The 14643-nt window shown below is 33.7% G+C and overlaps 1 protein-coding gene across 2 annotated transcripts in view; it reads right to left on the reverse strand.

The window, feature by feature from the left end:
- Positions 1–14643, reverse strand: part of Ccdc186 (coiled-coil domain containing 186) — a 44949-nt gene that overhangs the window by 25267 nt on the left and 5039 nt on the right. Inside the window, exons 2-4 of one of the 2 annotated variants that reach the window (XM_026389162.2) lie at positions 13000–13118; positions 9060–9755; positions 3778–3904 (exon numbers count right to left, since the gene is read on the reverse strand). In XM_026389162.2, the coding sequence (XP_026244947.2) occupies positions 3778–3904; positions 9060–9755; positions 13000–13034 (858 nt within the window). In that variant the 5' untranslated portion in view covers positions 13035–13118. The remainder of the gene's footprint in view (positions 1–3777; positions 3905–9059; positions 9756–12999; positions 13119–14643) is intronic. The other variant, XM_026389163.2, reaches the window with a different exon arrangement.

The raw sequence follows: 14643 nt of genomic DNA on the forward strand, positions 1-14643 counted from the left end.
TCAACTAACTAAAAAACAACTGGATGTAATACAACACTCTACCCAGCAACAGCAGAATATACATCTACTCAAGTACACATGGAATGTTCCCCAAGATAGAATGTGTGCTGGCTTTACAAATAAACCTCAATAAATTTAAAAGATGGAAATCATATAAAATATGTTCTCTAACCCTAACGAACTAAAATTAGAACTCAAAACAGAAAGAAATTTGGGAAATTCACAAGTTTGTGAAAATTAAACAACATAATCATAAATAACCAATGGGAAAAATCACAAAGGAAATTGATACTAGTTAGTGAATAAAAATGAACACATAACATACCAAAACTTATTTGGTGCATTTAAAGAAATGTTTAGAAGAAAATTTGTAACTATAGTGACCTTTATTAAAAAATAAAAAAGATTCCAATTTAATAACCTAAATTTCTAGTATAAGGCAATGGAAGAACTAATTAAACAAAAAACTGAAGGAAGAAATAATATAATATATAGAGTGGAACTTAATAAAACAAAGAATTAAAAAACAGAAACAAAACTAGAAGTTGATTCTTTGAAAAGGTTGACAAAATTGACAAACTTTTAGCTAAATTGAGAGAAGACTCAAATTACTAGAATTTAAAGATGGACATTACTACTGACCTTAGAGAAATTTAAAAAATTGTGAATGAATACTACAAACATTTAACTTAGAAAAAATGGAAAATTCCCAGAAAAAAAAAATCAACTATCTAACTAGCTCAAGAAGAAACATAAAGTTTCAATAGACCTGTACAAGTGATTTCTTATCCAGAACAGCAACCAAAAAAAAAAAAAAAACTATCCATACCAAAAAAATTCAGGTACAGATGGCTAACAGGTAAATTCTACCAAACACTTAAAGAATACCAATTCTTCTAAAATTCTTGCCTTTAAAAAAAAAAGAAAAGAAACTCCTTTCAACTCATTCTATTTACTCCTAGGTATATACCCAAGAAAGATGAAAATATGTCCACATAAAAACTTCTGTACGAATGCACACAGAGCATCAATTGATGAAAGGATGAATAAAATATTTATTCATGCAATGGAATATTATTCAATCATTTAAAACAACAAAGTATTGATGCATACCTCAACTTGAAAGACACTCTGAAAACACTATTACTTAATATATGATTCCATTTATATTAAGTATCCAGAAAAGGCCAATATATAAAGGCATGTTGTTCTCTAAGTCTAGGGATGAGGGTGGTATTGGAGGCAAATGAGTGACAACTAATAGTGGTGGGGTTTCTAAACCCATGGTGAAGGTCACACAAATTAATAACCATTGAATCATACACTTGAAATGAGTGGATTGTGAGGTATATAAATTTTATCCCAAAAAACTATTTTAAAAGACCTAAACATTACATGTGTGCTGATTTTTCTTATAAAAAACTATCTAGAGACACTACCAACAGAAATACAAACCACAGATGGATGTGATGGTACATGCCAATAATCTCAGCTACTTAGGAGGGTGAGGCAGGAGAATCACAAGTTCAAGGTCAGAACACGCAACTTAACAAGACTCTGTTTCAAAATAAAATAAAAGGGCTAAGGATATAGCTCAGTGGTAGAGTGCTTGTCCAACATGCTCAAGGCCCTGGGCTCAATCCTCCATGCAGCAATGCTCAGGGGAAGATAAATGATAACGAGGACTTTGATTTCATTAGTGGATTAATCTACTGATAGTTGAATGGACAAATGCAAGTGGTGGAAACTGCAGGTGGTGTGGCAAGGTTGGAGGAAGTAGGTCACTGGAGGTGTGTTTCTTGTCCCAGGTTCCTTCCTCTTTCTTTGCTTCCTGGCTGCCATGAGATGAGAAGCTTTCCTCCATCTTGCTCTTCCACTATGATGTTCTGCCTCATCTTAGGCACAAAGAAATAGAGACAACTGACCATGAACTGAAACCTCTGAAACTCTGAGTCAAAATAGACTCTTTCTCCTTTAAGTTGTTTATGCCAGGTATTTTGGTACAGAGACAGAAGCTGATTGTCAAAACAATATGGGCAACTTAAATTTTTTAACTTATTTTTTTGGTATAGGGAATTGAATCCAGAGATGCTTTTCCACTGAACTACATCCCTACCTCATTTTTATTTTTTTTTAGACAGGGTCTTCCTAAGTTGTTGAGGATGGCCTTGAACTTGTACTCTCTTGCCTCAGCCTCCCAAGTCACTAGTATTACAGGTGTGTGCCACCATACTTGGCTATAACTTAAATTTTCTAGTAGTCACACTTTAAAGAGCAAAATGAAACAGGTGTAATAGTTTAAACTCAATATACCTAAAATATTTTCTTTTTAATGTACAGAAACATGAAAAAATGAGCTATTTTATAATTTTTTGTACTAAGTCTTTTAAATTAGCTGTGTATATTATGCTTATAGCACCTCTCAATTTGGACTAATCACCTTTCATGTGTTCAATAGCCAAACGTGGCTACCATACTGGACAGTGCAGATCTAGAGATAAAATTAAGAAAGAATACTGTACTAGACTTGTTTTCTATTTAAAAGTATGAAGTTCTTTAAATGCTAGCAAAAGAAAGATGAATCCAACATTCTTTTTTTCTTTTAAAGGTACAACCTTTAATATACTTGGGAAAGGAAGCTCTGGTTTTGTCCCATCTGTTCAGTCTGAAGATTCTGGTCATCAGCAGTTACCTAACTATTGGACCCAGACTATTATTATTAAATCTCCTTTATACTTTAACCTTCTTAAGTTTGGTTTACATATGGTAGTCCTACAGTACATAAAAATCAGTATTAAATATCATACATAAAATCTTACAAATGTATTCACCTTCAACTGTGAAAAGATGCATTAATTGAATACCAAAGCATAAACAAGTGAAACCTGTATAATTTTTAATTATATTGTCACCAAATATTTTCTGCTATTTTCATTATACAGCTTTCTGTAAAAGATGAAACGAAAGGAAATAACAGTCATGTGCTACATAATGTTTCTGTCAATGATGAATAACAAATGATTCAACATGGTTATATCACCTAGTGATGTTGTAGCCATCTTAGTTTAAGTAGATCCTATGGATGGTCACACAGTGACAAAATTGCCTAATTATGTATTTTCTCAGAACCGTCCTCATTGCTAAGTTACTATACTTTAAAGACTAGAATGCTTCTCATCCTGCCCACAGAAGAAAATGCAGCTCAGAAAGATAAAGAGCAGCTCAGTTTTGTTATCAAGTCTAAGTGGTTACTTTGTTGATTAGAGGAGTTCATTAAAAAAGAAGAAAGGAAAGAACAGGCTAAGAGAGCCAGTTAGCTCTGTGATTATACACAATCACAAGTAATAAGAACAAATCTTCACAGCATAGTTTACAAAAATACTGAAAATAGAACCATACTAGATTTTTAAGTATAAAAGTATCCTAATGCCAGATATAAACTTTTAAGTATGTATAGTATAGCTTCTTACCTTGATTGATAAAAATCGTCTAGTGACTGTCAAATCAAATTGTCTTTATTATTTTGAACATAATGTAATATATTCTATTTAGCAGAATAATCACACATATCGTAAAATATTTACATAAAATAATTCAAGCTATGATTCCTACACTTCATAAGAGAATGCTTTAAATATGAGCAATTATCTGCATTTAAAACATGATTTAATTTACAGAATTTCAATTTATATATAAATTTTCAGGAATGTGTTTATTTTATAAATTATCAATTAAAATTTTATAAATATGGTATTTAAAATTTTTTATCTTTTTTACCTGTTTAATTGTGTTCACATGCTGCTTCTCTGTTTCTGTTCTTTTTTTTAACTCTTCTCTTAAATTGTCTTTTTCTGAACAAATGTCTAAGATGAGCTCCTGATGCTTCTTATTTTCTTTAATTAACCTAAATATAAAAGGGTAGTATAGATAAAACATAATTAAAAATGGATACATAATGAAATGTGGGGTGTTTGCAGATTAGGTTGTAGATATCTATGATTATATTGGGTTAACATTCCAAAGTAATCTTTTATCGTAAAGTATCATGTTTATATATTCCTTAATGATACATTTCTCAGAACTGTCTTTTTTTTTTTTTCAATGCTGGGGATTGAACCCAGGGCATCATGCCTGCCAAGCAAGCACTCTACCATTGAGCCACATCCCTAGCCCTTTTAAGGCTCAAATGCTTCTAATCCTGTCCACATAAGAAAAAGCAGCTCAGAAAAATAAAAATCAACTCAGCTTTGTTATCAAATATTCACACTGTTGATCTATGCACCAGATATTCTGCAAAACGTTCTTTTAGCCAATCAGGTGGTTAATTTTTTCCTAGATATTCCAAATCAAGTTACATATAATCAAAAAAAGAAGATCATGTCCTATTATAAACAGGCCTTTGGCCATCTCAACTATGAACAACTTTCCTTCAGCATAGAAACCCCTGGGATAAGTGGTTTATAATCAAGAGCAATTTTATCCCTTCAAGCATCTGGATACATTCTGGATTATCACAATAAGGGCAGGGGTTGCTACTGGTTGTTGAATGGGTGGAAGTCAGAAAGGCTGCTAAGCACTCTAAAATTCTAAGACATCTCTACCTGTAACAAAGAATTATCTGGGCCAAAATGGCAATAGGGCCGAGATTGAGGTATCTTGCTTTACATTTTAGAAATATTTTAATGATATACTAATAGATATATAAGTGTAGTCAATGTAAAACAAATTTAAGCAGAAATTTCATCTTAAGTCCCCCTACAAAGACAGAAATAAAATCTTAAAAACTGCCCACAAAGGAATCTGAACTATAGGATACCTAAGAAAATAAACAACTATGATTATAGGATTGTTAATGTTACTAACTATAAGTTTACTGCACACTATTTGCTAAGTTAAAATTTAAAAAAAAGAAAAAAGATATTATTTCCTGAGGGATAGTGGCATACTCTTGTAATCCCAGCTATTTAGGAGGCTGAGGCAGAAGGATCTCAAGTTTGAGGCCAGCATGGGCAACTTAATGAGTCCCTGTTTCAAAATAAAAATAAAAAGGGCTGGGGATATACCACAGTGATAGAGCACCCCTGAGATCAATCCCTAGAAGAGTGGGATAAAAGAGTTATTATTTCATTTAATATTCAAAATAAAACTGTAAAATTATCATCACTTCTATTTTATGAAGTTAAAATAAGACACAATGGAAACCCAGGACTTATTCCTGGGTTTCCATTGTGTCTTATTATAGCTAGTAAGTGGCTGAACTGAGTTTTAAATACTGGTCTCATTGCAAAGCCCAGGCCTTTCTACCTACTACTCTGAAGATCACTCATTTATTTAACTGATGCTTACTGGGCACCTACTATGTTTCTTACCCTATCATCAAGGGAGAAAATAAAAATAGACATATTTTTTAAAGAGATAAGTATATATAACAAAATTTCAGATAGTGATTTAGTCCTATTAAGAAACATTAACTAAAGCAAGAGGACAGAGAGAACTTGAGCTGTGATAAGGCTGACCGTTCTGAGAAGTAACAGTTGAGCGCAGGAATGCAGTGAGGAAGCAAGCATGCAACTGTTTTGGAAAGAGGCAAATGCAGCACGTAGGTTTATTCAAGCCTTTGATGGCACAGTAGTTTAACTTGGATTACATAATACACACACACACACACACACACACACACACACACACACTCATTTGTAACAGAAAACTACTTAAGAGACAATTCTAAATATACTTCACAAGTAAACAGAGGAGGAGTTGGGGAGTGAAGAACAACAAACATTATAATTCTCCTCCTTCTCCTTTTGTGGTATTGAAGATGGAACCTCAGACCTTGTATGTGCTTGGCAAAGGCTTTACCACTGAGCTATAAAGCAGTTCCAAAATTGTTATTCTTATTTGCCAAGTACTCATACAAATAGATAACTGTTCTTAATTAATTAAGAATTTTGTTGGGACCTTGGACAACAACAATGATACATTAGAAAACAGAAGAATAAAAAATAGTGAAATGGTGGTTGCCAGGGGTCAGGAGGTAGAGGAAATGGGGAGATGTTAGTCAAACGTTACAAACTTTGGGTTATAAGATGAATAAGTTCTGGGGATCTAATGTACACCATAGAAACAATAATTAACAATACCATATAATATACTTGAAATTTGCTGAGAATAGATCTTAAGGGTCCACACCACATACACATACCCCCAAAAGTATATTTGTAAGGTGATGGATATGTTATCTAACTTCATTACAGAAATCATTTAACAATGCATATCAAATCATCATGTGGTACACCTGAAATATATACAATTTTGTCAATCACACTTCAATAAAGCTAGGGAGAAAAAGAAAACAGGATTGGATATATAAACAAAGACATCTGAAAACAAATGCATTTATGAACATTTCAATCAAAGGAACTGAAAAGTAGTTTTCTTCATGAAAAATTAAAATGAAGGCAAAAGAAAAGAAATTTTAGTTGTTTTAGAGCTGACCTGAATGAACAAAGCTTTTACTTGGAATTAAAAATATTATGTGTATGATCAACCTCACTTTAAAGTAACATATGACATTTGTACAATGCCTAATGCCCACAAAAGTCCCATCTGGTAAGTACCCCTCATAGAGATAAAAAATATTTGACTCAAAAGAGGTTTATATAGTTAAGGTAACACTTGCAAACAGCAATGGGAATCTTCCAACACCAGGTTTCTGATCAGAATTGTGCTCACCCCACTGCTCTGACAGGATGAAGCAAAAAAGACTCAACTTTTTACTTTTTATTTTTAGATAAGTTCAACAATTTGTAATTAGTTAATTTCTATAACCACATTTATAAAACCTCTGCAGCCAAACTAACAAGGCTTAGATTTTAACCTTGCGTTGATTGCATGTGACCCTGAACAAGTTACTTACTGTTTCAGGTACCTCATCTGTAAAATTGGGATAGTAACAGTATATACCAGAGTTGTTAGGAAGATCCCATGAGTTTATATATGTGTGTGTGTGTGTGTGTGTGTGTGTGTGTGTATATACATATATATATACACATATATATACATATATATATATACACATATATATACATATATATATACACATATATATACATATAGAGTGCACATTATTAAGAGCATGTTTTTTTGTAATTATCATTAAATGCACATGTCTTACAATTTATAAGAGATGTACAAAAGTAATGAGTCCACATCTAAGAAAAGTGAAAAGAGGCAAAAATGGAAAGGTCTAAAAGGTAGGTGCAGAGAGCAAAGTAATGAGGAAGTTACCCTGAAAAAAATTAAAAGTGGCAGAAGCTCCAATGATTCAAATACATAGAGAATACAGTTTATTCACAAAAATAGCACTATTAAGGATATAAATAGGAGTAATGCAATAGTTGTAAGGTAGCACTAAGAACAGTGTTGGAATCTTAAAGATATTTGTAAGTTCAAAGAAACTATTCACAACAGTCAAAATGGAGAAAAGAACTCAAATGTCCATGAAGGAATAAACAAAATGTGGTATACACATAGAATGGAAAATATCAGCCTTAAAAAGTATGGAAATTCTGACACACGTTATAATATGGATAAACCTTGAGGACCTTATATGAAGTGAAATAAGCTAATCACAAAGAGACAATACTGAATGATTTTACTTACATGAAGTATTAAGAGTAATCATACTTATAAAAAGAGAAAGTAGAATGGTGGCTTCCAACAGGGACTGGAGAGAGGTGGCAATAGGGATTTGTTATTTAATGAATATAGAGTTTCAGATTTGCAAAATAAAAAATTCTACAGGTTGGTTGTACAAAGATGGTAAGTTTTATGTTTTGTGCATTTTATCACAAATAAACTCAAAAATAGAAAAATACAAAAGGGACAAGCCTAGATAATAAGAGACTAAAGCTCATTGGGTAAACCAATGAAGGATTAGTGACTTGGGCAAGACTGATCCACTGAATAGGATATTCTGAAAGACTGAAAACCAGAAGGAGGAGATCATAAAAAGGCAAATTGATATCAAATAACATTTGAATTATGGTATATTTTCTTCTGTTATCCTCCTCTGTCAAGTAGACTACTTCTCTTTCTCTATACACACATTCTCTTGATTAAAAAAAAAAACCAAAAAACTTTGAGTATCCTATTTAAAAGAAATCACTATATATTTTAATGAAGGCTAGCTAATATACTTTATTTAACTTTCTTATATGTTACAAAAGAGTACCTAAAATAATGCATCACTTAGCTATATAAATCAAGAATAAAAATATAAGGTAATATATTAGGAAAAAAGACTAAATGAAATTATTATTAAAATTTTATGTTCTTGGATGGGCACGGTGGCGCATGCCTATAATCCCAGTGGCTGGGGAGGTGGAGGAAGGAGGATCATGAGTTCAAAGCCAGCCTCAACAAAAGCAAGGCACTAAACAACTCAGTGAGACCCTGTCTCTAAATAAATCACAAAATAGGGCTGGGGATGTCACTTAGTGGTTGAGTGCCCCAGAGTTTAATACCTGGTACCCACCCCCATGAAAAAAGTTTATGTTCTTATTTATTGAAGGAAAATCAACTAATTCTATGTCCTTTAGATTTTAATTTTCAAACTAATGTATTTACATTGGGGATTTTATAAAAAATGTTGAATTTTATGACTTTTAATTTCCTTTTAAATTTTTCTTATTTTTAACATATTTCTACATTCTTTCAACAATGAAAAACTTAGGTGGAGAAATATAGCTGAGTTGTAGAGTGCTTGCAAGTATTAGCACCCTACTGAAGGCCCCAAGTTCAATACCTAACCCAGCAGAAAATTTTTTAAAAAAGCTTTGTCTTTATAAAAAATTCAGTTTTTCAATGAACTTACACTATTTACTATAATATTTAGTACTTTAGAGTATTAAATAATTAGAAAAACTTGGCACTCAGTAAATACACCTTTATTTATCATGGCTGTACTATGAAATTATTAGTAAACAAGATGATAACTTAAAGGAATTATATCTGTAGTCCTAGAGAAAAAAATTACTTAAAGGAATTTTAAAACTTACTTTTTTATAGTATGTTCCTGCTGCAAATATTTATCTTGCACACACTTTTCAAACAGAACTAATGCATGTTCTCCTTTATTCATGCCATTTGGTACTTGGTGTTCTTCTGCAAACTCTGTAGACAACAGCTCAGATTCTATTTCTTCCAACAAATCCTCTGATGCTGAAACATTTTTTATTTTTGAAATAAGTTTCTTGGTGCAGTCTGTATCATAGAGACTTTCTGAGTAAGTCTTTTGAGGAGCTGCTTCTGTAAATGTAGATGATCTTAATTCTGCCAGTATTTGTGTTACTGTCTGTTCTGTTTCACTTGTTTTAGACACTTGCTTTGCAAAATCTCCACTAGGTAAGTTAGTTATTTGTTCAGAATCTTCTGGGCATATGTCTTTTTTGGCAGAAGAATCCTCACATCCATCATTATTTGGGACATAATTTTTGTGTGCTTCAGCATGACTATTGTGTTCATTAGGCTGACATAAAAGTTTGTCACAATTTAATGACAATAGTTTGGATTCATTTTCTAATCTGCTACTTTCATCACCAGAAAATGAGCTGCATGAATCTTCCTTTAATTCAGATATTTTCCCAATATTTTTATCAGAGGAAATGAAGGCTTCATTCTCTGTCTCTGACATGTTGACAAGCACCAATTCACTTTGCATTTCTTCAAATTTGCTTCTGATCTTTGTTTTACATCTAAGAAATTAAAACATCAAAATTAAAAAAAAGAATTTAAACCAAGACCTCATATCTCTCCATGATATGCAATAACCAAAGACCACAGATTTTTCCCAAAAATAATTTCTTTAATAAAAATCTCTCTTTGAGAAAAAAGAATAGTATAGCCAATCCAAATTATCTACAATCAGCAGAGCCACTGCAAAGTCTCATTGTCTTTCCTCCTTCCGTTCAGTCACCTAACATCCCTAATTACTTTGTTGCTGTTTAGCATTTTCCAATCAATCTTGGAAGATGTTAGGTAGGGAATAATACTTATAAATGGAGGATTAGTGCCAAAGATGTTTACACTTCTTTCAGCTCTGAGGGGAAGAGACTACAAGATCTATAAGAAAATACTGGAGAGGGAAGACAATAATGAAAACACTGGAAGAGAAATCACAAACCAAGATAATAATATAATGCATATTAATAATGATAAAAAAATTTTCTGAGAGGGGCTCAGGAGGCTGAGGCAGGAGGATCACGAATTCAAAGCCAGACTCAGCAAAAGTGAGGCACTGAGCATCTCAGTGAGATCCTGTCTCTAAATAAAGTACAAAACAGGGCTGGATATGTGGCTCAGTGTCCAGTGCCCCTGAGTTCAATCCTGGTTACTCCTGCTCCCCTTCCAAAAATTTACCTAGAAGGAAACCAAATAATAACAAGTCACTGTGACCTATAGCCTATAGACCTAGCTCTGAAATAAAAGAAGTTAAGGCATAAAGGATTCCCTGATAGAAATTAATTTTTTACTGAGGCAGTGATCCAGGAAGTACCATGATGATTTTTAAACATTTTCATCAAAAATAAAACAATTTTCAAACAAACCAAGTGGAGCCCACATGCAGTACCTAGGTGAATAGAGGCAATATCTAAAAATTAATTTGACATGGTTGGAATACGTTTTGCTATTATTTAAAAAGATTACTATCCTGGCTTCTTTATGAAAATCCCTCAGCTTCAAAGATTGCCTTAGATGGATAAATATAAAATCTCTCCGTGATCTTATTGAAAAAGAATTGTCAACTTCTTTTGTCAGGTATCAAGAAAGCATATATAGAGCAGATGAGCTACCAAATCATTAGATTAAAAAGTAGGCAGGTGATGTTCTCACAGAGATGAGTGCTATACTCATCTGAAAACAGATGAAGACAAAATAAAAGTTAATTTTTTTAATAACAAAATGAGGTATAATGGAGGGGGTGCACAGAGGATGATTAAATAGGATAAGAGAAGACTAGTAAGATAGAATCCTCAGAAAACTAAGCAGGAGTGAATTTTGTTAATAAAGACAAATCTGGAGCCAGGCATGGTGGCACACACCTATAATCCTGGCCCATCAGGAGGCTGAGGCAAAAGGATAGCAATTCAAGGCCAGACTCAGCAACTCAGCAAGACTCTGTCTCAAAGTTAAAAATAAAATAAAATAAGAAAGAACTGGGGATATAGCATAGCACCCCTAGGTTCAATCCCTAGTAGAGAGGGGAGGGGGAGAAGGAGAAATTGTAATAAATCACAAGACTTATTTACAAGACTCCTAGTAGGTTCAAGTATTTGTTGAATTAAAGTCTATAAGCACAAAAATGATGTTCTAAAACTAGTAAGACTAGTATTTGGTGAACCTCATTTTAGGAATACATAAAATTGGAGGAACAATTAAAAGGAAAGAGAAGATCATCAGCTTCTTTTGTTAAATAAATGTTGCCTTTTTGTTTACACTTTGCTCTTTGGGGCAGCAACTAATATAGCCATTGACTTTGGCACTCTAAGCTATCTATCTGTATAATATTTACTTTCAAACAACCAAACAGAAATCATCATTATCTTGCTGTATATATTAGATAACAAGCCAAAGCCCACACTGATGTTAAACACTTGGTTTAGAAAATGCAAATAGTGAAGTATGTAAATGGAAAGCCTCATTAAGTATTTTATATTCCAAAATCTAGAAAAAAGTGAAATTATTTTCCAACAGGGGCACTTGCCACTTATATTACCTCACTCAAGGTAACTCACCTTAAGAATAACTTATGAATGTGTTGCTGTTTAATTTAAAATCTTAACAATTTAGAAGTCAATTTAAAAGTGAACTTTTTAAAGTATCATGAATCTAACAGAAATTGAACCCAAAGCCAACTAAGACATAATATAAGTAGCAGATAAAAAATGCTATGCTCCTCAGCATACAGCAAGTGAGAAGCAATTTATCAACAACTTTATGGCTCTTCTCCATGTGCCCTGATTTGTCAACAGAAAAACACTAAACAAAAATTGGTTTATTATCCTTTTACCAGCTTTTTTTTTTTTTTTTTAAAGAGAGAGGGGAGAGAGAGAGAGAGAGAGAGAGAGAGAATTTTCAATATTTATTTTCTAGTTCTCGGCAGACAAAACATTCTTGTTGGTATGTGGTGCTGAGGATCGAACCCAGGCCGCACGCATGCCAGGTGAGCGTGCTACCGCTTGAGCCACATCCCCAGCCCCCTTTTACCAGCTTTTGTAGTTCTCAAGAATTTAGTCTCCAAGTCTTCTCTGCCAGAATTCATTTACTTAGATAACTTGAAGCCACAACTCATAGCTGATGCCTACATAATTTTTCAATCCTGTACTTGAGTTACAGATATCATATCATCTATCTCCTCTTCCTCACTGCCTCTGTCTCTGTATTAAATACTCTACCTGAATATAGGCATTTCCACTGGAAGTTCCTCTACCACCTCAAACTCAAAATGACCAAATTCAAAATCATAATTATAGTTTCTATAATTGAGTACCCTCTGCTAATCTTTTCTGTCAATGATATTATTTTTACTAGTCATCTGACTTCTTCCTCTCCTTTGCCCTCATATTCTTTTTAACAATTTTAGGTCTCCTATATTTCGATTGTCGTTGTCCGCTACCTGCAACCCAGCTAGGCCTCTGGAACACTTAACTGTTGGTTTCTCAAACTTACTCCATTCTCCCCTCCAGCTCCTCTTCCTAAAACTCCCAAATGAAGGAGCAAGGTTAACAGAAAGGCAAGGTGCTTGGGACAACCCGGGGATGGCACAGGATCAAAGCAAGAGACAGGTCATCCAATCCCAGAGAAACGGCTGAAGTGTAGTACACTGGCTTGGAAAACAGGAATAGGAGCCATTCTCTGAAGTGGGTCTTAGTGGCAAAAGGGGCCAGGGATCTACAACACTGCCCCTATAACATCCACATGCATCACCTCCTCAGATACCTCGGTCCAATGCAGCCAGATGGACCAGAGTGCATCCAGGGCTACCTCTTCTCTCTTCGGAGGTTCAGGTAATGAAAACTGCTTCTACTGGCTGGTTTCTTCACCCAACTCCAAAGGTGCTAAGGTAAAGAAAGAAGAGGAAGTCTGTCTTGGATTCAGATTATACCTCTTCTTCTTCAATCTCAGCACCTGGGAACTAAACAGCTTCAACTTTTCTTCAGGGAGAATAAGTTTGTGATTTCATTTTAATGTTGTAATTGTTTTTTAAATGACTGGGGTCTGTCTTAATTTCTGGAATAACCAAAATTGACAATAATGTCAGACCAAGACCTTACTAAGGGACTGCCCTTCAGAGGAAAGTTGCAGGGCTGAGTGTTTTACACAGTATAAATAGGGACCCGTTTAAAAAAACAAAAAAAAAGGGCTGAGGAGACAGCTCAGTGATAGGGTGTTTGCTAGTATGTGTGATCATGGCCTTGAATCCGAGTCCCAATACTGTAAAATAAACAAACTTTTAAATACTTATTCCCATAGTTGAGATTCCACACTAAACCAGTAACATTACTTTTCCAATCTTCTCTCTCAACATATTCCTAAAATAAATGCTTCACTATACTGTCTCATCAGTCTACTAGGATTCCCACAACACACACATTAACATTTCCATGGTTTTGTTCTCATCCATATTGTTCTTTCCTTCAGTCTATCTAGAGACTAAAAATATGTTTAAAGGACTGATTCTAATATTAAATCTTCCTCCAAATTTTCCCTCATCACAAGTACAAAATAATCTCTATGTAAAGTAAAACACACTGCATTTATGCTCATTAAGCAGTTCAAGCCTTTCTTTCTTATGACATTTTTGAGCAGGCATCCTTCCACCTTTTAAATGAGCTTTGTTTCTGCAAGAAGGAACCTCATTCTGAACTCAAGTCAAAGTTCTTAAGTCTCAAGCAGTATAATAATAAATAGGTAAATCTATTTTCTACGTTAATTGCTCATTTTTGCAAATGCTGTGCAGCAGTTCTCGACAATGGTGGAACCCACGGGGTTTACACAATGATCTGGCATCCACACATCATTTAGTGGGTGGGTAACAAGCTGTAAGACAGCGCAGAACAACAAAAATTTTCCTTACATCCTGCTGCATATTCATCTAGGAGGCAAAATAATCAACTGTTTTTATAATTTCCTAAGCTTAGGATCAGTTTTACATATTGTATAAATTAAGGAAGACTGAATTTAATCTCAAAAAACAGTATTTTCTATACATTCTCCCAGTAATATGCCTATAGCCTCTGAAAAAGTCATCATGTAAGCTGACATCTGGTAATCACTTAGAACTTGGAAACTTAGTGTTCTAATGATCAAATAATTATTGACTGAATAACAAAGAAAAAAGAGAGGATTAAAAGAAAGGAGAGGGTTAATCAAGATCTATGTGATCTACTACCAAAGCCATTACCAAAGATTAAGTAACTGCAAAAGAATGGTAATAGACAAAAACAAACAAAAAATATAATAAGCTTTGATTTTCTCCACAATAAACTATGGGGAAAAAACTAGTCAGCTGAGTCCTCCAACAGGCCTTTCCAGTTGGCAATGCTGATGCAGACCAATTTGGATGCTCTTCAAGTTTTTGTT

Source organism: Urocitellus parryii, chromosome 5, assembly GCF_045843805.1.
Source record: "Urocitellus parryii isolate mUroPar1 chromosome 5, mUroPar1.hap1, whole genome shotgun sequence".
Taxonomy (NCBI): domain Eukaryota; kingdom Metazoa; phylum Chordata; class Mammalia; order Rodentia; family Sciuridae; genus Urocitellus; species Urocitellus parryii.